The sequence below is a fragment of the Tripterygium wilfordii genome, chromosome 21, assembly GCF_013401445.1.
Source record: "Tripterygium wilfordii isolate XIE 37 chromosome 21, ASM1340144v1, whole genome shotgun sequence".
In the NCBI taxonomy this organism is placed as follows: Eukaryota; Viridiplantae; Streptophyta; class Magnoliopsida; order Celastrales; family Celastraceae; genus Tripterygium; species Tripterygium wilfordii.
Window position 1 is genome coordinate 18,270,920 of NC_052252.1, and position 15,020 is coordinate 18,285,939.

The 15,020-nt window shown below is 37.9% G+C and overlaps 2 protein-coding genes and 1 non-coding gene across 4 annotated transcripts; 2 read left to right on the plus strand and 1 right to left on the minus strand.

Annotated features, from left to right (window-relative positions):
- Positions 1–231: 231 nt before the first annotated feature.
- On the plus strand, positions 232–4,666 carry LOC119989729. 2 transcript variants are annotated; one of them, XM_038835407.1, is made up of 6 exons: positions 232–905; positions 1,200–2,251; positions 2,546–2,843; positions 2,950–3,098; positions 3,830–4,024; positions 4,122–4,664. In XM_038835407.1, the coding sequence occupies exons 3-6, from the start codon at positions 2,564–2,566 to the stop codon at positions 4,146–4,148; spliced, it is 651 nt and encodes a 216-aa protein (XP_038691335.1). In that variant the 5' UTR covers positions 232–905; positions 1,200–2,251; positions 2,546–2,563; the 3' UTR covers positions 4,149–4,664. The 2 variants fall into 2 exon arrangements, with proteins under 2 accessions (XP_038691335.1, XP_038691336.1); XM_038835408.1 differs by having other exon boundaries at positions 1,200–2,843; positions 3,830–4,007; positions 4,122–4,666.
- Positions 4,667–6,466: 1,800 nt separating this feature from the next.
- On the plus strand, positions 6,467–6,638 carry LOC119990286. The gene has a single exon (XR_005466009.1). It is a non-coding gene; the product is annotated as a small nucleolar RNA snoR143 (small nucleolar RNA).
- An 800-nt stretch (positions 6,639–7,438) lies between these two features.
- LOC119989728 (expansin-A4) lies at positions 7,439–9,198 on the minus strand. The gene is made up of 3 exons (XM_038835405.1): positions 8,973–9,198; positions 8,409–8,727; positions 7,439–7,953 (listed from the first exon to the last, which is right to left on the minus strand). Exons 1-3 carry the CDS (start codon positions 9,118–9,120, stop codon positions 7,644–7,646), a joined length of 777 nt encoding a protein of 258 aa, XP_038691333.1. The 5' UTR covers positions 9,121–9,198; the 3' UTR covers positions 7,439–7,643.
- Positions 9,199–15,020: the final 5,822 nt, after the last annotated feature.

A 15,020-nucleotide genomic window follows, 5' to 3' on the forward strand; every position in this document is an offset into this window, starting at 1 on the left:
TTTTTTCATTCCGGTGGTATTTGAAGGCGATTTGGCTCATGTTGCTACTTGCCATTTGAAAAAGAATGATCGTGTGTGCGTAGCAGGTCAAATCGCTGCAGGTCCACCTCCTCTTGATTTGATGCAGGATCACCTCAAGGACGGCGACGACGTCCCCATTGGAAATGTTGTCCATGTTCTGGTTCGCAGTGTTAGCTTTGTCTAGAGATTCAAGATAAGGTATGAGTATATCTGTGTTGTTGGAACTTTGACATTTTCATAATGAAATACACATCTAGTGAAAAAATAGGTTAGTTTGTGATTGAATTATAGACTTCAAAAGCATAAATAATACTCAAATTGATTGTGGAGTCAGGATAGGAGGTTTGATTGTTGGAACTGGATTAGCTATCATAATGATTACAGGGAGGCTATTGTCTGAGCGAAGGTAAAAGTTGTGGCTTTGAAGCATATGTGCATGGGTCAATCTGAAGACTGGTGGATCATGTCAAAGTTATGAACTTGAGAAGTTTATGGACCTTGGCACAGAAAGACCAAATGCGACATTGGGACTTTTGCTTGGTGAGCGATTGAAAATATATACAGGGTGATAATTGGATTTCAGTTTAATTGTTTGAAATCCTAAAAGTTTTACTAGTCTACAAAGCATTAAGTTCAGGGCAATTCTATGATGCCATTTGATCACGACAGCATTGAAATAACCCCTATTTAGTTCTACTGATACAAGGGAATGATAGTGAAGTTCTTAGCTTTGACAAAGACATTTTATGGTTTATAATTTGCTAGTTAGGTGTATCTGAACACTTTCTTTCTTAATGTTTTGCTGACAGTAATGTATAGGTTGGAATTCCTAGAATGTGCAGGAAATAATAGACAAAGATGATGGATGAAAGAGATTGTTTGAGGTATGTGTTGAGACTGTAGCTGATATGCTGTTGGGTTTTTTGAGAAGTAATGCAAGTTGAAGACAATCAGCTTATGAAATTTTTGAACATTTAACGAGGGAAGAATAGTGTGAAAGAGGTAATTAAGTATCTTATAGAGAAGGCTAAAGTGTGTCCAGGTCTCTCAATCATTGACGCTGATAATGCCAATTCTTGCGTCCTCTACCTTCTGGTTTTACTTTGTAATTGACGCAGATTCAAGTTTGCGACAGTGGCTTTATATTAACAATGTTATTATCTTCTATGTGTTTGTAGAGCATAGAGACTCCCAGATACGACTTGAAAGGCGTGTGGAATGCAATTAAGGTCCTCTCAGCAGATGTTATTTGGACAAAGCAATTGGAACACGGGATTGGATGTAAAGCTTAGTTGAAGGAAAACCAACAGGCTGATACATATATGAGTAACTACAATAGCCTGAGAATGAAGAAGTGTGAGATCAAGGATGAGTTTGGCTTTGACATTATTTTAATTATATCTATTTCCCTTTTTTTTTTGCCTGTATAATTCATGGCCTACACATTTGTATGAATATTTTCTCAATGCTAATTTTCCCCTTTGCTTTCCACTTAAAAATATTACTTCTTAAGAAAAGGTTCTGTTGGAGTGTGCTTAATAATAAAAATCTATTCTCACCTTATGGGTATGTTGACGAGGATGTATTTCGTAGGAGTATTTGTTTGAACTTCAACTCATTTTTTGGTAATTGTGAAGGTCTCATAGAAGTTTGCTCTTTGGAAAGCTCACATGGTTCTAAACTCATGCTATTAGGCTTGGGCCAATGACTCTTCTCAAAAAACCCTCCAAACTTGTCATGGACACACCTAATGGCAATGAGTTGGCATATGGGGGTTAAAACTCGTTTTGCACCTTGTGCAAGTCATGAGAACCAGACTCAACAATACACAGGAAAAAGTAAACTGAAACCTAATGAAAAGAGCTGGTTGTTGCAAAGCCAGTAATGACTGCCTGTGTATCTGTGTAATGTCCTATCTGTGAGGGAAAACTACGTATTTGGATTAATTTGCAACTTTCAAGCCATCAGAACTTAAAAACGATGTCGTTGCATGAACAAATTGGGAATCCTTCGTGCACCTCCACGTGTCCTTTTATTCTTCTGCTTTGTATCTCTGTTAATGGAATCCGTTAATACCACCAGTTAGAAAAGTTGATGCTTCACGTTGTTCTCGTGCTTCTGTCAAGGTGTCACCTTCTCCACTCCCTTCGTCTCTTTGCATTCTCTCTAAGTCTCTGTCCATGACTGTTTTGTGCCCTCTCAGTTCAAAGCTCAAATTAACCCAACACAGGTTACATGCTTCTTCTCCATAATTCTTTTTATGGGTTTTGCGTTTAACACGTTAATCATTCTTAATTACTTTCTTTCTTGTCGATTTTATGACTTTGTTAATCTTTGATATGATTCAGTGCTCTTTTGAGTGACTATGTCAATAAGTTGGCTTGTGGGGTTGGCCATGTGAAGCCCATGTCAATGGCCATAGAAATTTATAAACTTTACTTCGGATAATTTTCAATCACTGTGCACTTGAAGAACTGTAACTATCACTAGTGCTGATCCTCGTCCTAATATAATTTCTTGGTAGGCACTGGATTGTCACAAAATGGGCAGCCATGATTGTGAAGAGGAGTTGAAGAAGGAGTGTGAACTTGTCGCAAGACTTGCCAAGCAGATTGAGAGGGGAAATCAAAAGATGTTGGAGATGGAGGATAAATATAACAATACTGTTTCTACCACTAAAAAACTTGTTATTGGTCTTGTAGAGAAGATCAATTCAAAGGACAGAAGTTTGTTCGAATTAGAGCAGAAGTATGAAGAGACTTCTACTACCATGAGATGGCTGATGCATGAGAATGCCAAGCTGCTGCAAGAACATAGAGATGGTATGTTGATTTGCATGCTGCCTCTGGATTTCAAATTAATTATTTTTCTGCTGCCTCCTTCAGTTGTTTCTTTATATTATTTGCTGAAAAAAATTCATTTACCTAGAAATTACAACGATGGATTTGATTAATCTCAAGCTGAAGTGTGACATGGAGCTGCAAAGTGTGGAATTTCAGAACCAAGCTCAAGAACTGGAACAGCGCAAGGCTCAAAATGCCTTAGAGCGGAGCAGTTTAACAGAGGAAATTCAAAAGGTAATCAGCTATTTCTAAAATCTCTCAAACGCTTAATCAATCCCGTAGCTGTCACTGTACTTTGATAATAGAAAAATTCAACTTAAACTGCAAGAATATGAACAGCATGACTCTGAGAGAGAAATTTGAATGTTATCTTTGTGTCTATAGCATTGCATGGGAATGAATCTAATGACATCTTTTATCGACAAGGCCAACCAATTTGCGGTTCATTCTTTCAAATTGACTCTGATGACATCTTTGGAACACATACTATAGAAGTTACACCTAAAATATTAAACGTTATCGAAGATAGTCTGAAAAAGCTCCGTGAGATGTCCTAAAAGGGAGAACTTTTTCTGAAAATGAGATTTCATGACTCGGTAGGAGACCTGATCTTTACTTCCACATATTAGTAAATCATGTCTTGCGTGATATCATTTCCTTTCCCACAAATTGATTTTCAGGAAGGATTAAAAGGAAGTGGTTGATAGTCTTTACACATGCATATTAGCTAGATTGATTGGTAAGCTAAAAATTCGTCACCAGCTGCTAGCTGCCAGCTACCCCAGCTACATTAGAGTCTGAACTCCATGATTATTCTGCAATTCAATGCCTTTGTTTTGTGCATTCCTAGTTCCTACTGACTTCCTCTTTCTTTTAACTTGTATTTATAATAAGGATTTGCTTGAACTTACTCAAGATGAACAACAGTTTTCTAAAGCTAGTCTCACGATATCTAAATGCTGCAGCTGAAAGAAAAATCGCAAGATGAAATTCCTACTGTAAGTGAAAATAAATATAGGGCTCAAATTGATGCACTAAGGACAGAGTTGACAGAAAAGGCAGAGGCAATGCAGTATCTTGAGATGCTTAATCAGATGCTGATAACAAAGGAGTTCACAAGTAACCAAGAACTGCAAGAGGCTCGTAAGGAATCAGTACTTGTACGATGTCACCTCCATTCAATTAGTCATTTATTCTTGGTCATAACTAACTATAATAGCAAGTTTAGTGGAATAATGCTTGAATTCTTATGTTCAGGGAATGGAAGGTGTATTGACTGATTGAACAGCACTTAGAATCAAAAGAATGGGCCAGATTGACTGTAAAGCTTTTAAAAAAACATGCTTGCTTAAATACCCCAATGAAGACTGGGAGGATATATCTGCAAAATTATGTTCAACCTGGGATGAAAATGTGAAAAATCCCCACTGGCGTCCCTTCAAGAAACATAACATCGGTGGCAAACTGTGTGTATGTAATGTACTCTCCTCATACTTTGTATAGTTCTTAGATTTCTGAATCGCTTGCGACAATTCTTTTTGTTACATTCTTTCATAGTAAGACAACTCTATGAAGTGTTTGATGGTGTTGAGCAAGGATACCTTGTACTTTTTTTAATCTCAAATTACCAAGTGAACAAAGAAAAGAAAATGTAAATACCTGTTATGGCAATTTGAATAGCACCATGTTGCCCCATATCTGTCATGTAGAACAGGAAAAATTGTGGAATGATTTTCATTGCCATAATTGGTTTAGGAAAATCATTTCAGAATACAACTCCCTTCTATTTCAGTCATTATGAGTGTCAGTGGTGCAAATTAGTTTCTTTTGGATATTCAAACATGCTTATAGACTAAGAGGGTGAAGGATTCGAAACTATTTTGTCTGCAGCTTTTTAATGGTTTATTAGATTGTACATATGCTTTATGTGGGAATAGTTAATACTGGGAAATGCAGGAAATTATAGACGACGATGATGAAAAGTTGAAAGAGTTGAGAAAAGAATTTGGCAACTCCATCTATGAAGCTGTGACCCATGCGCTGGTTGAACTGAATGAATATAACCCAAGTGGAAGGTATCCTGTCGGCGAAGTTTGGAACGTTAAGGATGACAAGAGAGCTACTTTGAAGGAAATCATCCAGTACCTGATCAGGAATATGAAGAAGAATAAGAAGCGCAAAAGACACTAAGCTTCCTGGAACCAACATGTGTGGCTGTAAGTATATCTTAGTCAGTTTACTTCATCATAGTTCTGAGCCTTTAATTTATTTATTTAGTGTGTTTGGGCATGATATAGAAGAGCAGGAACGATGGATTGTGGGAAACTGCTTAAAGTAACTGTTTTTCGCTTTCACAATGAGTAGGTGGTTAGCAGCGGAGGATGTATTGGAGGAAACTGTTTTCTTTTTTCTTTTTCCCCTCAAACTAATTTAGCTGTGTTCCTAATGTTACTTAGGAGGCATCAATGTTGAGAATCAGTTACTGGGTTACGATATATATGAGAGACAAGGAGCAGCAACTATTTCATTAATTTCAATACTGATTGATTGTGAAAATGCAGATTGGGCTACAGGAGGTCTTTGTACAGTAAACAATCCAGCTGCATATGAGGTTCATGCATATGCCTTCATTCTGTTGGGTGGTACAACCCCAGGTGGGTTAATGCCAACAAAAAGGCAATTCAAAATTTTTTTTGTTTGCCTATCTGTTTTCACTTTTCAGTGTTATATTGTGTAATTTTTTGGTATTAGAGAGCTTAATTTCCTTGATTTTCTTTTAATTGAAGAACTATCAAATCCAACATGCCCTTCAGTTCAGTGGGTGTAAACCTGTCAGCCAGAACAGTCAGCAACATGCTCGTGATAGATAAAACTCTGTCGAAACTCATGTGGGTAGAGCTGATCATTCTCAAGCAGCCCAACCGTCTCACTTGCAGTTTACTTGTTGGCTTCATAGGCATTGGACCTGACTGGCTCTGTACTGTTGTCCAGTAAACACAACCAAACAAAATTGTTCAAAAAACCCAGCCCAAATGGTAAAGTGGCCATCTCATCTATATGCACTATGTCGGCCAGCCCAACTGGTAAAGTGGTCAGTCATATACCTTTCCCATATATAGGCCTCTTCCCGGCCCATATGGGCCTGACGTCAAACCCTAGAACCCAGTCCCCTATCCAATATAAACAGCCTCATCTTCCCCCAATTCCGCCGAATTCATCATCAATTCATTTGTAGGGTTTACTCTGCACTATCGCACTGACTTCCTTTTATTTGCCTGTATGGGCTGTGATTATAAAGAGAGAGGCTTGAGTGGGATCCCTTCTCCCATTTCGATTTGAAGGCAAAAGGGGGAAGAATGAAAGAGACGCAAAAACCAAAGAATTGGCGCCGCCTCCATTGAGGCTTTGGTGTCTCTTAACTTTTTGTCCTCTTCATTCTTTCGCTCTTCTTTCGATTTGGGGGTTTTCCCCCACGATGACAGTTTTCCTATTCGTTTACACTTGATATGAGCCCCAATGTTGTGGTTTTGGTTTTTCTTGAATTTTTTTTGCATTTTGTTGTGTTTGAAGTGGGAAATTATTCAATTGGTTTCTTGCTGGAACAACAATGCGCACATCGAAAGCCTGATTACGACTTGGTTATCGAGGAACAGAGTGTTGTTCTGAGAAAGCTAAGATTGTGATCAGGCGGCGGCCAGACAACCGTAGTGATGGTATCCACAGATGGCGGGTCCTGTAATCCCGCTTTTTTTCTACTGATTCCATCTCACATTTTGTTAATCTCTTTATTTATTTTCTTTTGGAAAATCAAGTATGCGTTTTGAGTTTGATTTCTTACGCTCGATCTTCAAGGTTTCTGCCATACCCTACTAAGCTCTCCTCTCCTCTCCAGTTAACTATTCCTACTCAACACTCAGAAAAAGGATTATTCAAGAAGAGCCCAAGTGCGGGCTGAACATCCATCCCCACTATTGATTTATGACGGACTAGATTCGCTGTTATTTTTTCCTCTTCTATTGGAGGGAAGGGAGCGTCCGGTGATACTTAGAGAACTGAGAAAAGGGCTCATAAAAGATGTATACACTCTTTCTAAAAGGAGGACCAATTAAAGAGACGATGGAAAACCCATCAAATTTACTTAAAACTTGCATTGATTTCGGAAAACATCTCTATCATGTGCTCTGTTTTTCTTCTCTATTCGAGTACACAATGATTCAACTAGCAATGGAATTGTCTTTGGGGTGTCTGACTCCACATTTCATTTTCTCACTGTTCTCAATTTGAGGTTATTTGTAAGTTTTTAAGAACCATAACGCTTACAAAAGTATTTTTTATCGTTATCTCAAATGTTGAAAGGGATATATAGAATTTTAAATGGATCATGTCTTTCTATCTTAGTATTTGAGATAGTTAGCATTTGGGATAGTTGGACAAAAAAACATTAGAATACTTTAGCATTTTCGTGTTTCCATCCTCTCCAAAGTCTACCTGGATCACTAACCTAATATCTGACTACAAGTCCAAGTTCTCTGGCCCAAATCCAAGTTAGAGCTTATTCCAATATGAATCAAAAATAACGTAAATAGATAACTATATAACTATATTTTATATTAATGTCACACAAAGACAAGGCTGCGGGCTACATCCTTGCAAATTGCAACAGCCACTTCAGCTGCTTACAAATTCATTACACTTGCCTTCTACCCTCGAACTCAAAAAACTTTCCAAGACCACACTTTAAAAAGAAAAACATTAAACTGATCATTCTTGATTCAGAATTCAGACTCTGAAATTCTTGCCGGTAAAAGTTTGACCAAATTGCCAGCCAGACGGAACGACGTTCCACGACGTGGAGGTGCGTCGGTCGCTCCCTGTGACCCTGAACGAGAGTGACTGACCAAACAGAACAGCATTGGACTGCCAATTCTGACCCCAGTTACGGCTCAGGCTCATCCACCCAGTCTTCGTCCCCTTCACGCTCACCTTCACAATATCACCTGCACCTGCGACGTTTGTGATCAAAACCAAGTTGAAGTAACGGAAGCCGTTGATTGTGAACCTGATCCCTCCCTGTTTCCGGCAAGGAACCCTGAAAAGAAAAAAAAAAAAAAAAGGATCATTAAGAACAACTGATGAGGGTATTACAGTAATTATATGATGCTGAAATTCCTTGCGTAAATAGTGTACAAAGCAGAGGGAGCCTCTTTCAGATTTGACGGAAAGAAAGTCTTATTGATAAATAAAGAAAGGTGTGGACTTTTAACATGCAAACAAAGGACGGACGAAGTAGATATGATTCAGATTCTCTGTATAAAAGCACGGATGGTCCTGATTTCCTGTAAAAAAGTAGTCTGCGCTGTTGTAGATTTTGTTGATTGCGAGACTAAAGGTTTGGGCGGTTCTGATTTTTCATAAAAGCTACTCTGATCTACCAGATTTATCAATCACGACAACATTTAATCACGTTAATTTGAAGGCTAATTGACTAGTTAGAGAAAAAACATAGCAAGAAACACTGAAACAGATAGAGGTGGGATGAGTTACCGGCGAAAGGAGACGGGGACAATGCCGGCGCGGTACTCGGCAATCTTGAGGAACATGGGCATGGCGAGGTCGAAGTGGGGGCGAGGAGGATTGCACCAGCCGCCATTGTCGTTGGGGAGGGCGTAATTGGGAGGGCAGAAGTTAGTGGCAGTGATGAAGATGGAGGGACTACCAGAGTGGCACCATTGAGGCTCGTTCGCACACTTGATTTCAAAGCAGGCACCGCAGCTGAGGCCATTGTTGAACAACGCAGTGCTTAGTGCAGCAGTGTTCACGCCGTAGCCTTGGCTGTACAAGTTCCCGTAACCGCAAGCACCTCCTGGAAACAAAAAGATGCAAAAGGGTGTAAGACAGAGACAGAGCATTGCTGAGAGAGAAGCCGGAAGCGTATTTGAATTCACCGAAAATTAAAATTGGGTTTTTTTGATCAAATTCAGTACTCTTTTATGGGGTTTCTTCATATTTTCATGAAGTATTGAAATTTAGTCCCTTTTCGGGTATTGCACACATCAATCATGGTTTGCTGAAAATGCAGAAATTTAAAGGGTCAGAGGATGAATATACCCATGGTTCCAGAGGCATCATTGCCGCCATAGAAAGTAGCATGAGCACTCTGCCAGGAGCCACCAGTGTAAACACCTGGAATCCTGGCCTCTGCGAACACCAAAAACAGAGCCAATGAAGCTAAACAAGCAAAAAACCCTAAAGCCATTGCTTCGACTATGCTATGCTCTTCTTTCTAACGTAGTGTGATGTGGGCTTTTGAAGGGTCTGAATTGGGATGAGAAGGCAGAGGGTGATAGGGCTATTTATGGAGAAGCAATAGAAGAGAGAGAGAGAGAGAGAGAGGGAAACACCTTCGTCAAGAAAGTGAAGTAAAAAAGGAGACAGAATTATTACCTTTAATTACTGCTGTGTTTGGTCTTGGTAAATTAAACCACATAAGTGCCTTTTAAACTTAATTCTCTCTCAGCAGTCGAATTTGGCGGTAATCTTGTTCAAGCGAATGTAAAAGTGAATTTTATGTTTGGACGGATATGCCCCTTTTGGGTTTGGGCATTTAGGGGTATGGATGGAAAAAAAGAGATTTAGTGTTCACAAATGATAAACATCTCTGTAATCACTATCCAAAAGCATCCAGCTCTGTGTGGCATATGCATTTATTGGATGTGATTTTCAATGGGTCCCTTGCTATGATGTTATCATACCCAATGAATATATGTCATCAGAGGTGAAGCCAATGTAGGCCTAGGGTGGGCTCAAGCCGACCCTCAATTTTTAAAAAAAAATTATTAAATATACCCAAATTTCAATATAAATCTATTTCTTTTAATACAAAATAAGCCCTAATAAGTCCAACTCTCCACAAGTTCTAATAAACCCAACTCTCCACAAGTCCTAATAAGCCCAATTTCTTTCCCCTAAACTTCGTACGAGATATCATACTAAGTCAAGAGAACTAGCTCCGCCGTCTCCATATGATTTTCTTTAAATTCATCAACTGATTCTCAAATACATCATTCTATTGGCCTTCTTCAAAACCGAAGGTAAGAGGTCTCTCCTTATCTCTGTGTATCTTTGAATTTTGAATGGTTACTATAATATTTCTAGTCGACTTGTAAGCTTTCGAAAGGCTTATTCATACATTCTCTGAACTAGTTTTAGACTAGACAAAAGAGTATGAGTATGCAGCTGAAGAGAAAGAACACTAAGAGTTGGGCACTTGGAGTTGAAAATTAAATTGTAAGACTTTATCATCATATTAATATATGGATATATTTGGACTACTTTTCGCTCTCTCCTATTGATCAAGCCCCCTCTCATAACATTTCCTAGATCCGCCCCTGTATGTCACACACTTCTGGGATGATTATTATTGGGATCTCAAACATTATTGTTTGGGGTTATGAAATGAAACTAGTTTGCCTCATTTGCAAGTTGTGGGATCAAGTGCAGCCTCTATGCCTAAGCAGTTTTTTTGCCTTTTTGGAATCCTTCAACTAATTGTGGTGGGCTTGAAAAATGGAGCAAGTGGGAAGCTAACTAAATGTCCATGAGAATACCCTTACGAGTTGCGATTACCATGTTGTTTGGAAAAAGACGGACGATCCAAAACACCAAACATTTGCACAATGTCGAACGATCCTAAACTCTAAATCTTAATAATAAGGATTGATTGATTATTATACAAGAGGAAAATGGGTCTACAATAAAATTTGCGATTGACATTAGTTTTTTTTTTTTTTTTTTGGGTATAAAGAGATAGTTAATTGTATTAGGACATCATCATTTGTCAATTTGGCTTAAACTTGTACCGTAAATTTGTGATGAACGTATAACTTCTACTATACCAAAGTCAAAGTGCAAAGTAATTTTAGTTGTTGACTATATAAGTAAAAAATCTTAAGTATATATTATATAATGCGGATAATCTTGTAATATATTGATCCCACATGCAATAAAAATTCGTGGTCTAAAACTATGTGCAATAAAATATAAAGTTGGAAGTCCAATACCGGAGATTGAAGAAACTAGTTCCATTCCATGTGAATGTAAGAAGAATGTTTGCATGCCTAATGTTAGCTAGGTTATAACACAATTGTTATTATTAGTTATTGGAGGAAAAAGAAAAGAAAAAAAAATAATGTGAGTGGGGCCGGATTATCCGCATTCATCGGTCCAAATATTGCGCCGTGCATTAGCCGTACGTTTTAGTGGACTCGCATAATCACGTCTCATCCAAAGACTTCCAAGTCCGAGTCATGTGTTTTTTTTCTTTTTGCAGTCATGTTTGTGTATGTATCATGTATGTATACCTTATACGTTTCTGACCTTGTTCTTTGTTCAAACTCAAAACTCAAAAGGTTTGGCTCTACACATACAAATTCAGTTTAACCTAATATCAAGCTTTTTCCAGAGGCTATGAACTTTAATAGTTTAATCTGATTAGTAAAAACACTAATATATATATATATATTGATATATTCTCTCGAGCAGTAATGAATGCAATCATGAAAGCAAAGACAGGGCAGTAAAGATTGGAAAACAATCAACAGTTAGGGAGGGAGGGACGGTGGGCTTTTACAACCAAAATCTAGTAGCTGTAGATCGACCACCTCATCATATAATTGAAGCTTTTTTTTTTTTTTTTGTTCAACAATACACACACAGCATATACACTTAAGAAGATTTCACCTTTAGATTTGAAGTGAAATACAAGAAAGATAGATAGGTATGCAGCATTAATTTTTGTAGCTATACTGGTAATTAATTAATAGGAACGAGTGTTAGGAAGAAATTGAAGCAAGCAGTTGAATAATTAACACAACAACTAAATACAATAAATGATGAGTCTATCAATCAATGCAACACATACTAATAAGCAATAATACAGCAACATATATATATATATATATATATATATATATATCTTCTTGTTGAATATTGGATAAAGAGATTCTAAGTGGTAATCGTGTCCCCCTTTATAATTTTCATGCCACAAAATAATTCAAGAAAAGTCTAATATATAATACATATATATGTGTGCGTCTATTACATACAATAACTTGTCACCTAAAGATAAAGATAGGCCTGCCGCTTGAAATTGTGTGTCTCGAGAACAATATACATAGTTTATCAACCATTTTTTTTTAACCGATAATGAAACTATATAAGCCTATATTCAAATATTCGATATGACTTATGGGTCTAAACTCTGTAGGTCGTCTGACCCACGCACACAAAAAAAAAAATCTCACCTAACGATGACATGATAAATTTGACCAAAGTACAGCACATGACCTCAATGATATTATTCTCAATGAGAATCGAATTCAGAACCTTTCTAGTTAACACCCTAACTGGTTTGTAGTTTATCTACCCAATAACCACTAAACACTAAGGTATACATTATCAATGCCTAATGATTGCAATCTCCAAAGTTTGGAGCAGTCTATTTAGGTATTGAATGTTTGCTTCACTGGACCATTAGATTGGACCAAGGGACCATTATATGTCCTCTCTTTACACAAAATTATGTATCTAGGCACAGGCTTTATTGAGCTTTACGCAATCCCAAAACACAAAAAAGTTCCATGTCTATGAAGCAAGCAAGACACATGGAATCATATCTGTGGTCTTCCTTACCTTTTCATGTATGCAACACGACGAAGTGCCACCATTGTTGCTTCCACAACTTTCTTTTGCATGTGAAGTCTGTTTCCTTAATTTGTATGATTGTAATCCTAGGAGGTCCCAGGATTCTCTAATTAATCCCCATCATACTCTTCAGTGATGTTTGCTACTTTTAGCACAGTGAAGCTTCACCAACACATCAACTAACTTAACGGCTATATAACAAACAATAGGTCAACAGGGAACAATTAATGAATCATTCTTCCACATGCAAGCTAGGGACAATATTGTGTACAACTAATAGGCTTGAGACAAAGATAATGCCAGAACAAGAAACGAAGACTTGGGCTTAATTAGCTCGGCTCAGTTATAGTCCTCAACCAAGCCCAACTTCAAAACCACTCTCTCAAAAATCAAAAGTATCTTTCGACCAACAGAAGATCATAATAATTTTTCCATAAACAAGGATGAAGACGTGGGAATCTACATTAATCAATGTCTTGTCATCTAAGGCAACCAACAACTTGCGAAGATCAAAGAAAATATTCGAGTGAGTGTGTTGATGGTCAAGAACGCTCTGACCATCAAATCACATAAGTGGCTAAGAACTTTTAGTCGGAGAAAATATAATTTTAGAGTGGGCGTGCAATTAATATCTCCAAGACATGAGAATGTTTGGGCGGATGTTTTATCCAAATGGGCCACAGCTAGGAGACTCTCCGACAACATTCTCAGTCATTTTATTACGGAGTTTTAGTGTTGGTTGGACAGTGATCATGATCTTCCAGATCATTATCTTGGTTTGGATTGGTGTGGCTTATAATCGGTTATTACTTGTGCCAGAAAAAAAAGAAAAAAAATGGGGATCCCTTTCAAGGTGACAGGACATGGACAGTGCGCTGGATGAGTTTTTGGGTCTCCGCCTATCTGTTGAGGCCATGGGCTTGTAGGAGGACTTGAAAAGGCATTGCCTCTAAAGGAACTTAAAGATCGAAGACCTATATATTATTAGATGGTTTGGCAACCTAGGTCATGGGCCTATAAGTCTTCTATCTCATCCGAGGGCCTGTTGGGCGTCTTCTAGTCTGTAGGCCTATAAAGCTTCTAGCCCAGGCTGTGGGCATGTTGAGAGTCTTCTAGACCGTGGGTCGGTCAATCTTCTAGCCCAAACTATGGGCTTGTTGGATTTTCTAGGCCATGTGCCTGTATTGCTTTATCGCTTGAGGCTCAGCCGGATTTTGGCCCATAGAAGAGAAACACAAGAATAGCTTACCATTTTCTATCTAATAAACGAGTCAAATCATGACACAAGAGGCGTTCTCTTCTGCTGGCTGTATTTTCCAAATCTTCTAGAGACCGCAGCATCTAACAGTGTGTCCCATACCCGCAAATAATTCATATATGTTCATTATCAACCACAGCAAAGCTCTCCCGAATTTGAGCCTTGTTAACAATAAAAGAGATCGAGGTCGCCGATCACTCACTTGCAAAGAAAAAAAAATCCCAGAACTGCTTATGCAATGTTCTCCATACATGTGATCTGTTAAAATATGTTCAGGCAAATAAGGACAACAATAGCTCGGATTTATATATATGAGAGTTGCAGCTTGTCAGTGCTTCACTTTTACTTATATTAGTGTAGGACAAAGAAACTAATAGGTGAATTCTAGAGCTCCGAATCCCATACACGCATGGTTAGGTTGGCTATTGGTGTAAACTTGGTGAAGCAAACTATTGGTATTGTTGGCATGTAAGGGGGTGTGGATTTCTGATAGAGGAGTAGCATGATTGGTAGGTTACTCCTCCTCCTAGGACCCTTGAGGTATTGGATTCAAATCCATGGAGGGTTGGGGTTTAGGTTTATTTTTGGGGTACGTTGGGGGTCATATATATATACATGTAGGTCTTATGTACAAACTTACAAAACTGTATATTGTTCCATACGTGGTTGGGTTAATTATATAAGGTGTATCCACAAGCAACGTCACATGCTTTTGCTCGCGCGAGGGTCACATGTAAACTAATTCTCCATTGTCATGTGAAATGTTAAATGCTATAAAATTAACACCTACTTTGGCTCTTAACAAGATATAAGATATGACCGAAAAGTCCATATCTTTTTTAATAATTTGAATCAAGATTCCCTACATTTATATATAATACAATTATTATTATGTATTTTTTTCCTTATCAAACTATACAACGTACCATATATGTCGAGTAGTTTTAGAACTTGATTATGTTGACTGCCAAATATTTAAGATTGTAGAAGACGAAGGTAATATCATTGGGGTTCAGCATTCAAATATGTAAAAGAAGTCATTGTAGTCTTTTCGATAATTTTAATTAACCAATAAAAAAGAAAGACTAGTATGCAGTCTGCTAGCAGCTTTTGCAATTATGGTTCTTGGAATATTCTTTTCACTGTTGGGGATGGATACCACATATCTTAGCCTTTTCTGACCTTCTTTCCTGTAG

Coding starts and splice junctions, on each gene's coding strand:
- LOC119989729 (XM_038835407.1), top strand. CDS start 2,564: ATGGGCAGCCATGATTGTGAAGAGGAGTTGAAGAAGGAGTGTGAACTT. Junction 3,099..3,829: donor TAACAGAGGAAATTCAAAAG/GTAATCAGCTAT, acceptor TAAATGCTGCAG/CTGAAAGAAAAATCGCAAGA. Junction 4,025..4,121: donor CTCGTAAGGAATCAGTACTT/GTACGATGTCAC, acceptor TCTTATGTTCAG/GGAATGGAAGGTGTATTGAC.
- LOC119989728 (XM_038835405.1), bottom strand. CDS start 9,120: ATGGCTTTAGGGTTTTTTGCTTGTTTAGCTTCATTGGCTCTGTTTTTG. Junction 8,728..8,972: donor TGATGCCTCTGGAACCATGG/GTATATTCATCC, acceptor TTTTGTTTCCAG/GAGGTGCTTGCGGTTACGGG. Junction 7,954..8,408: donor GTCCCCGTCTCCTTTCGCCG/GTAACTCATCCC, acceptor TTTTCTTTTCAG/GGTTCCTTGCCGGAAACAGG.